The following is an 18,635-nucleotide window of genomic DNA, read 5'->3' as shown; positions in this document are numbered from 1 at the left end:
ATACGCCACGCTGGGTGCAGATTCTAGCTCTCGTGTACAACAGTATAGTATAGCTCAAGTCCAGGGTTCCGATCCTCATTATCCGCTTCGGTCTCCCCCTCCTCTGCCTTCGCGCCTGCCTCTTCTAGCCTCTTTAATCTGGCCTCTTGTTCCTTTCTCACCCAAGCCTCCGCCCTCTTCTTCCTGACCTCCTCTTCCCTCTCCTTCATCTTCTTCTTCGCCATCTCCCTCGCCAACACCCAGCTCGCATTCTTCCCCTCAACCCTCGCCATAACCGTTTGCGCCTTTGTCTCCAACAACTCGATTGTCTTCATCATCGCCTCATGACGCGTACGTCCTTCTTGGGGCGCGGTACCAAACTGGAGTTCGTTATCGTCGCTGATGCCTAGAACGACACAGCGGAAGGGCTCGACGGCGCTGCGGGGTTGGTGACGGCCGATGAAAATTTCGTGATCGTCCGGGGTAAAGAAGAGGGCGCAGAGCTCTGGGTGGTTGTTAGTTCTAGGGAGATCAAACGGCAAAGAGGCGTACTTTTTAGGTAGTTGTAGGTTGCTTCGTCTGTGGGGGTTATTGCGGATGTGGGAGATGGTTGGGACATGTTGGTGGTATGTTGGTAGAAGGGTCTGAGTTCGTGTGCACGATTCGCGGTATACTAGACATTAAGACGGTTCACTGTCTTATGTACTTGTTTTGCTGTCAGAAGACTAGCTGTAAGCATGTAGTTACGTCTCGCTGGTTCTGGTAACTAACCAGGTAAGCAAACTTGTACAGTTGTAGTAATATAACTCTGCGCAGTCGCATGCTAATCAGGTTGAACTCACACACCCGCCCTTTCCCGATAATCGACGAAGATCCCACGAAATCAAGATCAGCGGGCATGCCTATCACGGCCGCAGAGTACAACACCTTCTACTTCATCGCCAAACTCATCCGCCAAGTGTTCCCGGGGCACAGATTGTATGTCGCCCGTGAAAAGAACCTAGCCGGCAAGGTTATAAGCTACCACGCCGGGGTAGCGAAGTATGAAGGCAAGGTGATGAAGGAAATCATCATGGCTAGCGGTAATGCGAAGAAACGCGTCGGTGCACTAGACACACTTTTGGGAGATCTGGAGGACTACGTGCACGATAACTTTGAGCAAATCGAGGCGGAACGGCGGGCTAGGGATGCTGAACTTGATGCTGAACTTGATGCCATGGAACCATCCAGTGAAGAGGAAGACGAGGGGGGGAAGAGAAAGGGGAAAGCACCAGGGGGAAGAGGTTCTGATAAAAAGCCCCGGCTAGACACCGACCAGTCTATAGAGAAGGGGGACGCGGAAATGTCTGGTAAACGCAAGTCAAGTGAGGACTCTTCACCAGTTCGGGTGAAGGCAAGAGCGAAGCGAGAGGATAGAGAGTTGAAGGAAGGGACAAGGGGCGGTCAGGGTGATGTGCAGACTTCGTAGTGTGTTACATATATGACATGTTGTTCTGCTGCAAGTACCTGTGCGGCTATCATGAGACTGGGATTAAGTTGGCTGGGTGATGCTAAGTTTGATCACTGATCTGGTAGACAAACTTATACCTGCCTTCTACTTATATAACTTCACGCACACGCATGCTGACATTCCAACACTTACGCTATCTAACAACCCGGGACCAGCACCGATGTCCAGTAGCATCACAGACCTCGAGTTCCAGACCTTCTACGTCGTAATCAAGCTTCTCGACGCCGTCTATCCAAATGGCAAATTGTACGTTTCCCACGGCTTGAGCACTGAAAGGGATTCTTACCGGTATCGTGCCGCTGTAGTAGAGTCAAAAATAGAGTCTTCGGGTAGTGTCAAGAGACGACTACTCTCGCAGGTCGAAACAGCCAAAACTCGGATTGGTGTTCTAGAAGCCGTGCGGAAGAGGCTTGAGGAAATCGCGTCCTGGAGACTCGACGTGATCATAAGCGACAAGGAAAGAGATGATGTGGAAGAAAACGAACGGAAGAGGAAGAACTTGGTGAGTTGCGAAGCAGCGTATGAAGAAGCTAGGAGGAGAGCGGAGAGCGGAACAGGGCTGGTCTCAGCTGCAGGAGAAGCTTTGACAATGGAAGATATCGCCAGAGAAATTGGGGTAGAGTTTATTCCACAGAAGCCTTGGTAGATATGAAGGCATAGAAGAATGGTTAAGCAGTGCATATCATGCTCGATAGATGTGGTGCGTAGTACCTGCCGGTCGAGAAGTCAGGGTCCTCACTAGCGCCGCGCGCTAATCAGATTAAAGGCACAGGTGCACCTGCCCGGATGGGCATCTGCGATGACGACATCTCCATCACTTCTCATCACCAGAAACCCAGTCACCAACGCGCCTGACTACTGACTGATCTCAACTTTGCAGCCATCCTTGATCGAAATGAATAGTGTCGCAACCTGCTTCTCCACACCCACCAGCTCAACGGCTTCTCTGTCGGGAAGCTTGATACTCGCGAAACTTTGGAGAAGTCGTACAACAATGTATCCAGCTTCCGTCAGCGCGAAATCCACTAAATAGACGCACGTTAGATTAGCCGCATTCAGTCGCATAGCCAGCGTCGGAACTTACTGCCTAAACAGGTCCGCGGTCCACCGTGGAAGGGAAGATATCCCCATTTCGCACTCGTTGGATCATGCTGCAGAGGCATGTCTTCGTCCCACCTTTCTGGTCGAAATAACTCTGCATCCAGTCCAAAGAGATCGGGCCGTCGATGCATCGCATACACACTGAAGGCTACCGGGCTTCCGTTAGGTATGAGGACTGGGGAGTTGCCATCCGGGCCGCCGCCTGTGGGAAGCACCGTGGTCCTTGTAGCCATACGAATATTGACAGGAACAGATGGGTATAGTCGCAGAGCTAGTCTCAAGGTAAGCATCATATTCGAGAGAAACTACTGGGATTGTAACGTACTTTCTTTGAGAACGTTTTGCAAATACTGCATCTTTCTCAGGCTATCGCGGTTCAGTTTCGAGTTTGCGTCATAGGTTGATGAGATTTCCTTGCGCAACTTTTTCATCACGTTTGGATGGCGTACGAGTAGAAAGCTGTTCATGTTAGGCCGGGTCCAGTCACACCGGGAAGCGCAACTCACAATGTCCAGGAAAGAAGGCAGGCCGTGGTATCTCTTCCAGCGACCAACAGGTTGATGATCTGACCTCTTAATGCAGCTCGATTCGAGGTACGCTGCTCAACAGCATCCAGAAAGACTTGTTTTCCCTCACCGTCGGTTCTACATCGATTCGATGGAAGATTCCGATCGATGATCTTGTCCGCAAATTCACGAACATCTCGGCCAGCTCTTCGGAAGCCTCTACCGTCTATAATCCAGTACAGGTCCTGAAATCGATATCTCTCGACGACCCAACGTTGGGCGGAATTGAAGGCATTGGCAAAATTCCGCTCCCCAACAATCTCAGGGCACAGAAGACTGCGAGTCGACTCGCCAAACAAGAACGCTGTCGTAGTGTCGAGAGTCAAGCGGAAGAAGAGCGGTTGCAGGTCAACGATCCGGTCACTCTTCCGAATCAACTGGATGAGATCATTGGCCGCGTCTTGAAAGATTTCAAGGTCATCATAGTGCTTGTGCTGTAGTTGCGGTCGCAGCATGTCCCGAGAGTGTTTCCAGTCAGCACCTTCTTGCGTAAAGACACCGTCACCAAACACCGGATACAGGATAGCTCGTCGAGGCCCAAGACCAAAATCTATCTGCGAGTCAGCCCATCGGAACCTCAGGAACTTCATCGGTCACGATTCCCACCCTGGAAATTGGTCGACAACATAGCCTCCAAATTAGCCGGCTCGATCGTTGCATACGTCGTCATCCCCAGAAGCTTGTAGTTCAGTGTGTTTCCCACTTGCCGAAAGTAGGACATGAACTGTTCCATCATCCGCGATTCAGAATCTGCCCGAAAGATCTGCTCAAGTCGATCAAAACCAAAGGGCCTATGGTTCTTCAGTCTGGGGGCTGGAAGGCATCCGTGGCGGTGGCTAATAACTTGGTCTGCCTCCACGTCTTTAGGTATGTAGGGGTGTGTGGGTGATAGTCTGTACTTACGAGGCGTTTTTGTCGGCAAGAAAGATATTGTATCATGAGCGCGACCACCGACGCAGCTGCTACAGCAACTATCACCGGCGTCATCATGTCAATCAGATCGGAGAACGCAGTAGCAAGTTCGAGGAAGAAAGTCGGTGAAGAGCTGAGAAGTGATTGGAAATCAAAATCGGGTGTTTGCATATGCGCCACAAGGGTGGAGCGCTCCTTATTGGGCGTCTGTTCAACATCAACACGCTATGACAGAGCAGGCGGTGCATGGGCCGTGCTTTTGACTCTCGTTCTCTTGGAACATCCTTTTCTGTCGCAAAGTCGTCTTCAATATCTGCAGGCTTCTCCGTCGCTGGAATATCGGAGATTATTCTGTACGTTTGGTTTGCGTTTGCTGCCATGACGAGCAAATCGTCCCAACATCTCACTATCTAAACATCGTACTTCGCCTTGTCTTAGCTAACTCACCAAAACTCCAAGCCATTATGGAAGTGAACTCCACAGTCATGGCCAAACACGTAACCGAAGCCGATCACCGCACTCTTAGCTATGTGAAGATGCTAGCCGATAGCCTCTTTGGCGATGAATTCAAATCATCCATCGTCGTCTATCCAAGCTATAACGCTTTCGGTCCCGATGGATATCTGACTAACCTTGCTGCTACCTCAACCAAAGATACCTCGATAGTATGGGCAGCATTTGGGTCGTTTGGGCCACATAAGGGATCGACAAGGGAAGAAGCACTGCTAGGACTGTTGCGCAGCTTGGAGGGGTGGGCGGCGCAGAAGATTCGGGAAAAGAATCGAGTCGACTTTTGGGAGAATGTCTACAACGGATGGGCTGCTAGGGATAGGGCAAGAGCAGAGCGCGCGGCTCGAGAGGCGGCGACCGGGGCGACGAATGATGGAACAGATGGACGAGGTGATTTAAGAGACGCACGATAGAAGCAAGAACTTTGTACGGAGATTGGAGAGAGGAAGAACGGAAGAAGCTTTTGTATTGAGATTGGATGAGCTTTGCACCTAAACGTGTTAGTGCTCGTCAGTAGCGATATACACTCTAGGCATGATAAAATCATCTTTTGACGTAGATACCGCACATCTTAGCCGACCTCATACAAGTGACGTATCAGACATCATCTATCTATCGCGTATTCTTATGAGTGTCTCGTATGTGGGGTGTGCAATCGTATCGAATCGCTTCGACGGTTCCACAAAGTTTGCTTCTGCAAATGATCTCACCCACCTGTTCACCCTCCCGCCTCATTGTACAACTAGACAAACAACTTGGTACACCACTGATCCTAGTAGATGACGCGGCTTCTTCACCGGTTTCTCGCCATAATAGACCGTCTCTATTTGCCATTTGTCTCGATATCGAAGTAGTAAAACTCAAGACACAGATGGATTCATTGGCGGCAAGCATGCCTGAGCGCCTCGGTCGACCTCGTGAGCCCCTTCCAAACCTGCGAGGTGAAGACGAAACGGAGATTAGATATCTCATCGACTTAATCGAAAGTAAGCACCAAAACCCTCCAGCTCCATCCCATCTAACCACTCACCTCCCACCTCAGCGCAATCATGGATCCTCTCCCCCCTCAAACCCCCCTCCTGCATCCTCGGCCGCCACCCCCCAACCAAAGCCTCCGCCAACTCCACCTCCAAACCAAAAGCCGTCGACCCCTCTCTCGCTTTCTGCGCCTCCCTCTACAGCATCGAACAAGGCGGGGTCAGAAGCCTCGAACTGGGGCCGGAAATGGGTGGGAGCAGGAAAGAAGCCCTGGAGCATTTGTTGGGGGTTGTGGAGATGGAGATTGGAAGGATGATGCTGAATGATGATAACTATCAGAAGAAGAAGGCGGCGAGGGATGGGGGTGGCTCTGTTGGGAGCGGGAGTGTGGGGAGGGGTGAGAGGGGGTGAGCACCTCATACAATCAAGGGCCCTAAGTAGGTCTGTGGCCTACATTAAGATATAAAGTTGCGATGTAGGTAGCCAAACGTCAATGTGGGCCCTAAGATGTTTTGGCCTTTTCTTTGCACAAGGTGTAAGGGTGCTTTCGGGGGGATGAGTCATGTTCCTGATCACAAGGGTTCTTGGAGTATGCGAGACTGCTTGACTGAGTAATGCAAATGGGGTATCTTGCTGGCTTGTGTTTCTACGTTGCATGGATCAATCCTCCAGATTAGAAGAGCGGCTGCATACGCGATAAGTTCTCCCATTACCGCCCTTTTCGTGGACTACCATCTGTTACGGTTACCATCATTTCCAGATCCCTCGTTTCATTATTTTCCTCGAAACCCCTACTGCTGCGTGATCTGTTGTGATTCCAACAAATCATACTCCCCCTCTCGGGCTCCCCAGGACATCTTCTGCATTATCTTCCTAAAGTCCTACTCGTCTTCATTCTCCTCGGGCTCTTCCGGTCGTTGTTCTTCAGCGTAGTCTTCTTCGCTCTCTCTGTCGACGGGTACTGGCGGGAACATTATTCTTTTTCCAGCATAATCTTCCACTGCCTCTAGCAATTTCAACAGCACCTCACTCCGCGAATCTGCTACCTGCACCTCGATGAGATCCGCCATCAGCTTTACGGTTTTTCCGCTGGAGGTGTCAAACCGATGGTGATAACAAGAAATGACCCTTGCACGATATTCGACAATTCCTAGCTCGTTCTTCAGACAGCCTAATTTCACAGATGCGGACGGGTGGGGGAACGGAAAGATGCCTTTAACCAGGAGGTTGATGTATGTGAGAGTATTGACGTCTGCCTGCGATACTGGGAGGATGGTCATGTCTGGAGCGAGAGGCAGTAGAAGAGAATAGGAGTGGCGGTGATCTTTTGTACTAGAGGAGAACCTCGTGCGTCTTTTATACTTGGTGACTGCTTTTCCGATTGCTATAATTGTCAACAGCAGCAAAATATAAAGCTTGCTTTGCTATGACAAAAGCTTCTTGAAGACGATTGCGATGTCAGAGAGCAAGCAGCCCGACCGATACATAGCCTTGAGAGGCAGCTATCCAATAAAGCTCCGCAGACCGTCATCTTCATGAGTACCATGGCACATGAATCGAGCAACGAGAGTCGCCCCCACGTCCCAGCACCTCCCAGCGTACCTGCTACGCCTCTCTTGGATAGCGATGAGAACCACTTGAGCTATCTCAGCAGTACAACACCTTACTCTCCTCACCAACCCTTGACATCACACTAACATGATCACAGAGTTAATCACCTCCACGTATCGCCCGGACCTAGACCCACTGCTCCTTATGGGTAGATACGAAAGCAGAGGAGAGGGCATCGAGAAGTTCCGCGCGTGCGTCATTGGCTGGAACACTAAATCAGTTACCCCAGAAAGAAAGTTCCTCATTGCGCCTCAGGAAGGGCTAAGTCGTCAGTCTGCACTTTTGGCTGTCATCAGGTTGGTGGAGAGTGCAGCGCATAAGAGAATGGCGGATTTGGAGGCTAAGGAGGCCTGTGACCTCTGAAGCAGGTGGAACTCATGTCAACATTCATAGCTTAGCTTTCTCGTCCAACAATGGTATGCCAACCGCCTCTTCCAGCTCTTTCACAGCATCCTTCGTCTTGCCCAGATTCACCTTAATTGTCCTTAGTCCGGTCTTCTTCGCAAACTTCAGATTTATGCCGATGTCGTCCAAGAAGAGCGTGTCACCTTCCGTCACATTTCCCATCCCCTTCTTCCTCGCGATCTTGTCCATCTCCCGTACCGCCAACTTGTATGCCTCCGGATCCGGCTTCCTGACACCAACCGCCGCCGAGCCAAGGAAGATGTCGAAGCAGGTTGTGATATCTGTGGAGTCGTTCGCGTAGGGGTTCGGTGCCGGTGCGTGGATGAGCTCTTTGGTGAAGAGCTTCCCTTCGTCGTCGAGAATGCCCGAGGGGAAGGTAACGTTGTTGCTGAACGCGCCCAGGACAAACTTTCCGCTTTCGCCTAGCTTTCGCAGCGCAGGGTACATGTATGGATCCGGAGCTCGGCTGATCTTCATCATACGCCAAAATAGCTTCTTCGCGTCGATGTCTGGTACTTGTGGTTTCCCGCCATCAATTGCTTGTCCTCCACCGACACTCTCTTGTTGCGCAACCTTCTGGAGATATTGCGACCATACCTCCGGTCGCATAAGCTGCTTCCTAAAGGCCGCGAACCAGTCGTCGTTGAGTTCGACTTCGCCGCGTTCGATGAGCTGCCATGCGCCGGTGTCGTGAGGGCCTTTCTGGATCGCGAAGTTTATGTAGCCGTTTGGAATTTTGTTCTCGATTTCATAATCGAGGATAGCTTGGAAGGGGCTTATGACCTGTAATGAGACACGTTAGCTAACGTGGTCCTGTCGCGCATAGTGATGGATGGTTGGGCAGGTGGCAGTGTAAGGAGGCACGTACGACAACCCCGCCGATGTCGAAGAGAATGGCTTTCGGTGGCTTTGAGGAGGTCATGATAGATAGATGTTGATAGAGATGGCAAGCATCGCTATGAGGCTATCATGGTGGTTTGTAGCGCGTCATCATGGCCGGCAGTCGAGGAGTTGTGAAGCGTCAAGGAACCTCGGCAATGGATAAGCTCTATCGGTCAACGGCGCTAGCCCCCGCAAACACTTCAACCTCACAAGCATGCATCGCTCATCACTGAGGTCAACTTTCACCAATCTTGCTATTTTCAATGATTCAAGGTATTCTAGACTGCTTTCTTCGTCTTCGACGCTGAGGCGGAGTTTGGGCTTGGGATGAAGGCTCTTTGGGTGGAAGCTTCACGACAATCTTGTCGCTCCTCCCTTTCCTCCCACACAGAAAGTCAGGAGTCGATCCAGTTCTCTTCCACACATCATCGTGCTCGACCTCCGTGTTCAATTTCGAAAATGACAGATTGGGTATCACGCTCACCTGTCGCGTGTCATTTCGCGGGAGCCGGACCCTGGGATATTTCCGATCCGTTAGGCCCGGCCCACTGTGCAGCCTGGAACGAGAAAAGTCGCCAATAGACTCACAATGCTGAACATCGCTCCTAATTCTTCCCGTCTTCTTGAAACCTTTTATGTCTTTCATCCGGTTTTGGCGCTGTATGCGCTCGTAGTGTTGATAGCGGAGGCGTTCTAGTTCAATCCGGGCTTGTGTTGTTTCGTATAGGTAATGCTGTTCGTCACCTACAGCGAGGATATGGATAAGCATGTGCTCGAGGTCAGAAGACGATATCAAGCCTCTAGCGTTGAAGTAGCCAATGTTCGCGATTAGCTGATCCATGATCTTGTGTCTATCGATGAGTGCAGGGACCAAGGCCTCGACATCAGCTAGGGTCATCGGATGGCGTGAGATGTGTTGCAGGAGAGGACGCTGGCCTTTGATAGGCAAGTTCCTCATCAATTGCTCCACACGAGTTGGGAGTGAGGGTAGCGTGTATTCCTTGACGCCACCTCTCAACCCCACTGCATCGCTTGCGCCTTGGTCGGATGCATCTTCTAAGCTATATGTGTCAGGAGCTGGGGAAGGGGCAATGGGAGACACTGGAAATACTAGATCAGTCCAACTTTGCCACCCGACACAGCCGCCCAGGCTCAGAGATGCCACTCGGGACTCGAGCGTTGACACGACCATGAGATTAGTTGAGCAGAGGTAAGACTGGGTGATGAATCTAGAGCGCTGATCGTGATACGCCTTTAGGGAGTGAGGTGTTGCCTATGTCACATACTGAGGAACTTCGCCTAGGCATATGTTGAACGGAGTGAACAGTGTTTCGCGCGGTGTGTTGGCATATCGCAGCATACCCAGCGGGAAGTGAATCTGTTCTGCGTGCCTAGTGAGTCTATCAGTACAATCATACAATAGAAGAAGTCACAGTGTTTTGTGCAACAGAGCCCTCTTCACCCTCCCGCAACGCACGATGTGAGACTGTAACGGAGTACGTACACAATGTCGCGTAGAAAGGGGATGTGTTAGAATTAGTGAACAAGATATGCAGGGTAGAGGCTGGAAAGGCATGATGCATACTATACGCGTACCGCTACATGTCTGAAACCCCGCAAAGTCGATCCTATGCATGTTTGCCGGACGTCTTCAAAATCAAACACGACTTACTGTAGTCGGATATACGAATCTTACTTGGGGAAGGCTATGGCGTGAGATGCGATGGCAAAACTGCGAAAGGCTCTCTAAACAAAACTGAGCAGTTGCGTACCAAAGTTCTGTTGCTTCAGGACTGGTACTCACATATAGCGGACGAGTACCATGACGTATCAATCTGGCCTGCGGGAAACATTGTGCTTTACTCGCTACTACTCCGAGAACAAGCCTTATACGTTCCAAGTCAGCTCGTAGCCGAAGACAGTCCGGCGAAGAAGTTCATCCTAAGTTTGGTCAGTGACGTCTACAAATAAAGCGATCCGCAAGACTCACACCAGGATCTTCCTCGAACATGACCTTATCCATGACCTTCTCGAACGTCTTAGCGACGGTAAAGCCCGCTTCCTTGGCCAGATCAAAGAAAGCCAAGTCCTTCTCGTACAACCATGGGCGATATGGTGTAAAGAAGACGTATGCTCGGGAGTTCGGCGATTTCTTGAGAGTGAGCTGGACAGTCTTGATGAGTTTGGCATGTTCCGAGTGGTTGAAAAGAAGGTCGGCCAGAATGAGGACATCAAAGCCCGAACCATCAGTAAGGTATTTCGTCAAGTTACTGGTAGGTGCACCCCAGAGATACCCCTGTACATACATTAGTGATGTTTGCCAAGGCTGAGCACAGTCACAAACCTCCGCCACAATCTTGGGTGGCTTAGGAAGTAGTTCGCAATGGTCGACATTGTATTGCAGGTTTTCGACCAACTCAGCGTCGGGATAGTCCGTGACGACCGTTTGAGCGGCACCGTTGAGAGCACAGACAAGGCTTGGAAGTCCTGCTCCGGCGCCAAGCTCGAGAACCGTCCGGTTTTCTACCAGCTCTTTCGCATTCTCCTCCAGATATTCAGATATAGTGCGCCCTGCATTCCATAGAAAGTGCCCCTGGATACGTCAGTGAACGTGCCAGGCGCAGCTCAAGTACGTCAGAAGTCAGTGAATGTATCGAAGCATTTTCGAAATTCTACGGGCTTTCTAGAAGTCTTCTAGAAGAACGGAAGCCAATACTGGTGGCGTTGACAAGTTCCACACAGTGCTTCGGCATGTCGGGCATCAAGTGCATGACTTACCCACAAAGGGTTGTGACCGACCAAACGAACAGTGAGCTCTTTGCCGGAAAGCAGCTGATGAGACGCGAATGTGGCCTGCTTTTCTGGTTCATAGAAGTCGGTAGGCTCTTGGAACAGGTCCAGGCTCTCCTCGTCGGCTTCTGAGGACATGATGCAAGGAAGGTTGTGACGAAACAATGGTCTTGGCGAAGATTGTATTTTGGGTGTTCGAAGAGCGGAGCCACAAGTGGCACGTGCCTAGATCACCAGCCACCACCTTTCCTATCTCAGCTGCGTTCCAGACAGCCGCAATCTTCGAAACAGCGGATCGCCGTCATCAACGGGGTCTGAAGGCTGACCAGGCAGGATGCGCTGCAAACGGCCGCAGGGTCTGCCGCTCACTCGTTGGCTGTGGCAGCGAGCGTTGCACCAGCCCGATGGCGTGGGACGTGATCCAGGTGGCTTCGAGCGACGCCTCAAGTATACCACGGCCTACCAATCGCGCCCACACCGATTGAATTATCGCGGTACTCATCTGAGCGCGCCAGGGTCCGCTCGGCGCCAGATTCCCCACGCTCCAGTGATATACCCGGCGGCCGCAGCATCGTTTCCACGGTTCTTCTGACCATGATCTGAGCAGGCACAGGTGCTGCTCTCCGTAGGTCACGTTTCCATAACTCCCGTCTTGCACGTACTTTATCTCGACACTTCCTCCACTTACTTTACCGATGAATCCTCCACTTACTTTACCGATGAAACAGCGCCTGGCATCTATTTCTCCATCATCGCACCTTCTGCTTGTGCCGCCCTGAAGCGACTAAGACCGCTTAGTAAGAAACTTGCTCAACGCTAAGGCACTAAGCCTAATTCAACCCTCCGCCAAACGTCGCATCCATTCAATTCACGACAAACCTTCGAGCGCCGACCAGCAGATCCCACGCCTTGACACCTGGAGACCCGAGTCATTCATCCGTCTAGTGGGGAGAGGTGACGGCGGTGTTCTTTCTGCGGTTTTGAACTGGTATCTCACGTCCCCACCAACGCTGGGCCCTGTCAAGGCAATATTTCTCCAGACCGGATCCTGGGAGGAATCCAGTACAACCGGCGCCCTGATTCCGCCGGCTCTCAACTGAGGACCCTGCCGCTGTTGCCGTGTGCATTTCCGACGTGCGCCCGCCTGCATACGATCCACCATTCATCCGTTTCGCGCTCAAGATCGCTACTGCATCAACCAACGCCTGTGCTTATACAGTATTATCACCGACACTGTGGGAAGCCGGTGGCAGCGCTCAGGGTTATCAACGCTCCAGGCGCTCGGAGCTGGACCCTTCACAGATCACTTAGCCAAGCCCAGTACCGAGTCTACCTTCTCTTTCGGATAGTTACATCGCACCACATTCAAGCCTGTCGGCCACTTTCCTATCCAACGAGAGTCGTACGTTTAGCCTAGACTCTTGCCACTGCACTGTCTTCCGTGCCGTACGCCACCTCACCCCTCTGCAAGACTTTCACGTGCGCGGTGTACAGTAAGCTTGGACAAAAGCTGTTTCCATCAGCAGTCTTACTTCGTCCCCGATACACGGCGCATTTGGTGGTAACCTGCCGCGGATTGAGCAAGTTATTTCGACCTCATATCAGCCCCGCATCATGTGGGCCGAAGTCAATGGAGAGCGCAAGAAGGTCGCCTGGTAGGTACTCCCGCTTATTCGTCTTGGTCCTCATTTTGCATTGTCCTACCCTCTTGTCTTCGCTATTTGTTACGCACATACAGCAGGTACCCGAGAAACCTTTTAGCGACTGCGGCTTGCATCGCATTGCGCAGGCTGCTCATTCGCTGTGCACTTTAACTGACTTTCAATAGCGGTCCGTGCATCCGCGGCCATCGCTCGTCGAAATGCGACCACAGAGATCGAGTGCTTGTCGAGGTTCGAAAGCCGGGTCGACCTTTGAGTAGCTGTCCACATCCGACTGGCTCATGCAGTTGCGAACGTGTCGTCATCAACTACACAATTCCCAAAGCGTCTGAATGTGCTTGCCCTTCGGAACGAGCTGCACCCACAGCTACTGTTGCAGGAAATAGTCGAATCCAAAAAGGCAGGCGTAAGTCTGCAGCCGTCACCCCGTACAACCTCGAGAAGGCCATCCAGGCTGGCTTTGACGCCAAGACTGATGCCTCTTCCATCACGTATACGCCCTCGGAGACAAGTGGCAGCAACGCAGCGTCACTTCCTTCGAGTGCAAGCTCAACCCCACGTTTACTCCCAGCGCAAAACGAGCCCGTCTCAAGTTGCTGCAAGCCAAAGCCGGTTCTGTCGCCAGTTCAAGAAGGAGGTTGCTGTGGTAGCAAAGCCAAGCCAGCACCAGCGCCAACACAAGGAGGCTGCTGTGGCAGCAAAGCCAAAGCCAAACCAGCTCCAGAGCCGCCAGTGCAGAAGAAGTCTTGCTGTTCAACGAAGCAGGAAGATGCACCCGTCAACGATCAGTCACACGCTTATCAACATATGGGACATCAATTCCAATTTCCAGCTCAAGCGGTGATCCCACAGTACCAAAACTTCCATGCGCAAATACCATCGCCTGCACCGAACCCCTTCGGTCTCGGCACTCCAATCTATAACCATGCAGCGGCAGCCTATCATCGCCAAAATTCCGTATCGATGAGCCCGTCAACGAACCCTCCCATGTCACCGTCTGTTGCAAGTCCTCATATCGGTCAACACGTCCCCGAACACAACTGCCACTGCGGAGAGTCATGTAGCTGTTTTGGATGCGCAGCCCATCCTAATAACGCTACGATGATGGAATATGTCAGGATCATGGCACACTTCCAGTACAATGGCGGCTTCGGAGGGATGCCTCCACCACTCTACGACATGCCTACCTACCCTCATCAATCTGGCTACGGAGCGGAAGCCGGTCACAACCTGAACTTCGGCCCAATGCAACAAAGCTTGGCAACACCCACACCAACGCAGATGAGCTTCCAACAGAGTATGGATATGGCGACCATGCCCCAGGTACCAATGGTGTTGCCCAGGGACTGGCCACAGCAACTGAGCCCCGTGCCAAGCCAGCCGCAAGCCCAGTTCTCGACCAGCCTTGGTTACACACCACCGGCCATGTCAGCGCCAAGCGACACGTTGCAACAGTCGGCCGACACTATAGGATCACCCGCAGCCAGCAGCCCAAGCGATATCAAAGACGAAGACACCGTAACGCTATCGCCATCATCCTACTTCTGGAACGAGATGACCCTACCAAGCTGTTCAGACGCGTCTGGTACCTGTCAATGTGGAGATGGCTGCGCATGCGTCGGCTGTCTTACACACGGCGGTCATACCGGTGAACCTCTGGAGGACCCAACACCGACGACGACTGCAGAGCATGGCTCTTTTCTCGGTTTCGACCCGAGTCTGGCCCTCAATATGAACGACCCGACCGACTTCCTCAGCTTCAATCCCGGCCCGAGTTGAGGCAGTTGGGTATCTGGCGCTCCTTTGAATTGAGTGACGCAGCTCTCGGAGCGTCTACCGCTCTCCACAAAGATCTTTCGATTGTCTTACCTAGCATTACAGCGACGAGCACTTGCGCGGAACTATAGACACGTTGTACTGATGTGCGTCAACATCATCAGCTTGTATGCGTCAAGGTGCGCTACGAATGGCAGGTATGGCAACGCAGCCTATTACAACCCGCCATCCTTCGGCACATCGATCAGCCCGCCCTCACGCCCGCTATGCGTTACATCTCCATTCAGTCTAATTCACCTTCATCTCATACACGTTCGTCGCCGTCAATAGTGTGACAGGTGGATCGTTTACCGTTGCATCGTCATGGGAGGGGGAAATTGTGTTTTAGCAGCATCATCAGAGTTGACTGTTTGGCTCACGGAGGATTGCACTTTGCATTTTTTGTTGTTTCACCGATTGGTGTACTGAGACGATACCCCGGCATTGAGCTGATGGAGACTTCGTTGCCGTACGATAGCATAGTGAATCGATGTTCACGCTTTATGAGTTACTGCCTGAATATTGTTTGATTCGTGTGTGTTACTTCTCTTGCAATCGCGCAGAGTGTCAATCGGCCATTGGCTTCAACGAGCGAAGAGCCCTTCTCGACCTAGAAGTCCAAAAAGACTATGCATCACGACCAGCACGTGGATCACCGCCCATAAAGATCTCGATATTATTGCTAACAGAAGAGAAAATGTGTACATATCCGAAGAAAGGTAATTGGTAATCCGTTCAAGAAATCCGAAACCTCCTCCAAAAGCTCCGTCGAGATCGTTGCCGCAGTCCGCCGGGCCTTCGACATTGTGAAAGTATTGACCAGGAATACATGAGCCTGCTGAAATAGGCTGACGTGGAAGTGGGAAATAGTGAGAACAGTGTCGTGAGAGCCGAGGATCTAATAGAGACAGACCAAGGAAAGTGACAAGACAGTGGGGTACATGCGTTTGACGCTGCACTAAGGCCGGGTGTGCTAGCCGTCCGATAGTACAACAGTGAGATCGCCATGCATAATAGCAGCCTGTTTAAGTTAGCGATTGCCTGGCTTTGCGGAAGGACAGTAGAGCGACATACAGTGCAGCCGCGATCGGGGTCTTCCCAGCACTTGTCAGCCTGACACCACTGGTTTGTGGCGGTCTTGTACCGGCAAGGAGACACAACGCCATCGCCAATGAAGGTGATGTCGTAGCCAAGTCGCTCCTTCTTGCATAGCTCGTTTTGTTTCAGGCTGGAGAAACCTTCCTGCATTGGACCGTCATCGAAAGATGTTCCAAAGACCGCTGGCGCCCAATTGCCCTTGCCTCCCATCTCTGTACCCCACGTACAAGCCTCGTCTTCAGGCACGCCCTGCTTGTTGACGTAGTACTGAGCTGAAGTTTTCTTGCCTTGCCAAAAGAAGTACTTCTGTTGATCGGGATTTGCTAGGAAACCGGTCTCACCAGGACCGACGGTAACTGGAAAAGTCATGGACTCGGTACCTGCCACGTGTGAGCAAGTGCGTTGGGAGCGTGGGTGTATACCATACCGGGATAGTCTGTACGACAGAAAGAGACAGACTTTGAGAGTTTGTTCTGCACTTTCACGCCCATCTGTTTTGAGCCCTGAACGCAAAGGGTATTCGCAATCTTGCCGTCGGCCATCTCCAGAAATCCATCTTCGTTGCAGTACAGGCCGCCAACACTCTGGCCCGTCCTACCTTGAATCGAGGGGAACGAAGCCTTGAGGTAAGGGTTCGGGCAGCCATAGGAACAGAAGCTACCAGACGTGCAGCAGGTACCATCCGAACATGAACCTTTCGGAACGGTTGTAATGTCATCGAAACCATCCCCTCCGGAATACTGGGGATCTTGGATACCGGACCAGCCTCCCAGTCCCTCATGGGCGATAGGTAAAGCGCCATATCCGTGAGGGAACTCCGTGCAACGTATCTTGCCGTCCGGGAATTCTTTATCGCACTCGGCACAGTGACCATCCTTGTCCACCATGTCTATCCAGGGACGCGGAGTGCCGGTTTGTTGAACAGGTGTCGTATCCTGGGAGGGACTAGGTGTAGGGTCGCTTGGGGGCATTTCGGGTGTTGGCGCGGGCTTCTGAGGTTCGGGCGCAACAGGCTCGGGTTGTTCAGCAGCCTTCTTAGGAGTGGGTTCTGGTGACGGATCGGCAGCTGGAGGTAGAGTAGGCAATGCGATAGGACTACTAGTCGATGTCGAAAGGACACCATCATTGCCCCACTTCAGAGTGCCGTTAGCGATACCCTCACGGGCCTCTTCTTCCGTGATTGAATGATCATCAAGCCAGTATACGATATGAGTCTCGGTTGCTGCAGGCGTGAACATGGTACCGCGCTTGACCGGATCGTGAGCATGAGCGTGGCGGTGCATGTGGTGCGGCTTAGCTGCAGTGATTACAGCAAGCGCTGTGGCGGTAACTATGTGGCCAATCTTCATGGTAGGCTAGGGCTTGCAACACTTTTGTGGAAGTCGCTAATAACTTCTTCGGACGTTAGCCAATGCGGCAGTAAGTAGTGTGACGCAGAGCGACTGACCGTTTCTTCCCTTTAATCAGTTACTTCCTCCAAGTTCTTGACAGAACGATCGGTGTCGCGGTACTGCTTTCGACTTTGTCGGCTTTTCTGTTGTTGTGAAGTACGCGGGGAAGTAGCAGAGAAGGATACTGGCAGTGCCTAAGGAGCGAAATGGAGATGAAACTCCGGGTGAAGACACGAAAGAATGACCGGTGAAGCGTGAAGGCGACTGAGTCGGTTCTGACTTATAGGAAACGAGCGTAGTGGGAAGACACAAGAGCGAAGGTGAGGTGAGTATTGTTTGTATCGTGGCGCCAAGACAGGGTCTCACTAGCGTGGCTGCTCCGTTTGGGCAAGAAGGAGCAATGAGTTAGGTATGCGCCTACTGCGTTCTGGAGCTCTTCGGCAAATAGACCAGGATCGATCGCTGAAACAGGAAAGAGTGTGTGGTATGGCGAAGAGAGTGCATACACCGCTTAGATATCTTCGCTGTGGAGGAGAGCGTTGAAAAGAGTGAATGTGAATATGGCAATCGATTCAATAGCGTAAACGGCGGAGACGACAATCAAAAGATAGATTACCATTCTCAAAGGAGGCTCGCTCATATGACCTTTCGGGCTAGTGAACGAGCTGCGTGGCATAGGTAGCTGGGTATTATCTGAGCAGGCTATCAGTCTGTACCACATACGTACGTGTACCGAAGGGACAAGAGTGCGCCTTCGCTGCCAATTTGCCATGCGTCCAGACGTAAAGTACGCCGAGAGCAAATGGGAGATACGTGGTGTCTCCAGTGCTAAAGCGCTGATTGACTGAGAAGCACCGGGTTCCTGAGGACATGCTGATCTGCGCATGGCATTGGTACATGCTCAGAGTGGTAATTCCTGTCAATATGCAGTGCGACATCGAAGTTTTGGTTAGACTTGGAAGAGCCGGACGCGCCCGCAATCTGCGAGAAGACACGAGTGACGCGGAGAAGAAGCTGAACGTGCGTCGAAGCCGAGAGATAGTCAAATGGTCGGACTGTACTAAGAATGGCTCAAGCCAGTTCTGACAGTAGTGCGGTGCTCCGTCTTAATAGGCGCTGGCTTGCCCTGGGGTCTTGGTATGCGCGGTGACGTTACCCCGATGTTACTGTCGCATAGAATGTATACAGAATACGTATATCATCACGGTGATTTGCGCAATTTGGCCGTGCAATGGGAGACTTCGAGAATCACTGTGTGTGAACAAGGTGAAAGCCCAATGTCTGCGTGTCGGCGCATACGTAACCTGCTTTGTCTTCTCTTTCGACAGAATTCAGCAGTTGGTCACTATCGGTGAGTGTCAGTACTCTAGGTTCATAGGACGACTCAGCAGCCATGTTGTAAGCGACGTAGCAGCGCGCTGGTCAC

General features: G+C 51.8%; 8 protein-coding genes across 8 annotated transcripts; 3 read left to right on the top strand and 5 right to left on the bottom strand.

Moving 5' to 3' along the window:
- Positions 1-23: 23 nt before the first annotated feature.
- Positions 24-598, bottom strand: J4E83_009301 (uncharacterized protein; the record flags this gene model as incomplete). The annotated part of the gene is made up of 2 exons (XM_049336190.1): positions 24-484; positions 532-598. The coding sequence occupies 2 exons, from the start codon at positions 596-598 to the stop codon at positions 24-26; spliced, it is 528 nt and encodes a 175-aa protein (XP_049184754.1).
- Positions 599-799: 201 nt separating this feature from the next.
- Positions 800-1,447, top strand: J4E83_009300 (uncharacterized protein; the record flags this gene model as incomplete). Its single annotated transcript, XM_049336189.1, has 1 exon — positions 800-1,447. The coding sequence occupies one exon, from the start codon at positions 800-802 to the stop codon at positions 1,445-1,447; it is 648 nt and encodes a 215-aa protein (XP_049184753.1).
- Positions 1,448-1,649: 202 nt separating this feature from the next.
- On the top strand, positions 1,650-3,596 carry J4E83_009299 (uncharacterized protein; the record flags this gene model as incomplete). Its single annotated transcript, XM_049336188.1, has 4 exons — positions 1,650-1,991; positions 2,844-2,872; positions 3,106-3,123; positions 3,173-3,596. 4 exons carry the CDS (start codon positions 1,650-1,652, stop codon positions 3,594-3,596), a joined length of 813 nt encoding a protein of 270 aa, XP_049184752.1.
- Positions 3,597-6,437: 2,841 nt separating this feature from the next.
- On the bottom strand, positions 6,438-6,836 carry J4E83_009298 (uncharacterized protein; the record flags this gene model as incomplete). The annotated part of the gene is made up of 2 exons (XM_049336187.1): positions 6,438-6,645; positions 6,748-6,836. 2 exons carry the CDS (start codon positions 6,834-6,836, stop codon positions 6,438-6,440), a joined length of 297 nt encoding a protein of 98 aa, XP_049184751.1.
- A 718-nt stretch (positions 6,837-7,554) lies between these two features.
- Positions 7,555-9,352, bottom strand: J4E83_009297 (uncharacterized protein; the record flags this gene model as incomplete). The annotated part of the gene is made up of 3 exons (XM_049336186.1): positions 7,555-8,355; positions 8,441-8,469; positions 9,043-9,352. The coding sequence occupies 3 exons, from the start codon at positions 9,350-9,352 to the stop codon at positions 7,555-7,557; spliced, it is 1,140 nt and encodes a 379-aa protein (XP_049184750.1).
- Positions 9,353-10,341: 989 nt separating this feature from the next.
- On the bottom strand, positions 10,342-11,382 carry J4E83_009296 (uncharacterized protein; the record flags this gene model as incomplete). Its single annotated transcript, XM_049336185.1, has 4 exons — positions 10,342-10,395; positions 10,445-10,750; positions 10,799-11,047; positions 11,233-11,382. 4 exons carry the CDS (start codon positions 11,380-11,382, stop codon positions 10,342-10,344), a joined length of 759 nt encoding a protein of 252 aa, XP_049184749.1.
- Positions 11,383-12,858: 1,476 nt separating this feature from the next.
- On the top strand, positions 12,859-14,684 carry J4E83_009295 (uncharacterized protein; the record flags this gene model as incomplete). Its single annotated transcript, XM_049336184.1, has 2 exons — positions 12,859-12,899; positions 13,073-14,684. 2 exons carry the CDS (start codon positions 12,859-12,861, stop codon positions 14,682-14,684), a joined length of 1,653 nt encoding a protein of 550 aa, XP_049184748.1.
- Positions 14,685-15,693: 1,009 nt separating this feature from the next.
- On the bottom strand, positions 15,694-17,101 carry J4E83_009294 (uncharacterized protein; the record flags this gene model as incomplete). Its single annotated transcript, XM_049336183.1, has 3 exons — positions 15,694-15,741; positions 15,795-16,198; positions 16,246-17,101. 3 exons carry the CDS (start codon positions 17,099-17,101, stop codon positions 15,694-15,696), a joined length of 1,308 nt encoding a protein of 435 aa, XP_049184747.1.
- Positions 17,102-18,635: the final 1,534 nt, after the last annotated feature.

Source organism: Alternaria metachromatica (genome assembly GCF_023757995.1).
Source record: "Alternaria metachromatica strain BMP 0045 chromosome Unknown scaffold_31, whole genome shotgun sequence".
NCBI classification, from domain to species: Eukaryota; Fungi; Ascomycota; class Dothideomycetes; order Pleosporales; family Pleosporaceae; genus Alternaria; species Alternaria metachromatica.
This window is presented reverse-complemented; position numbering and strand designations above follow the sequence as displayed.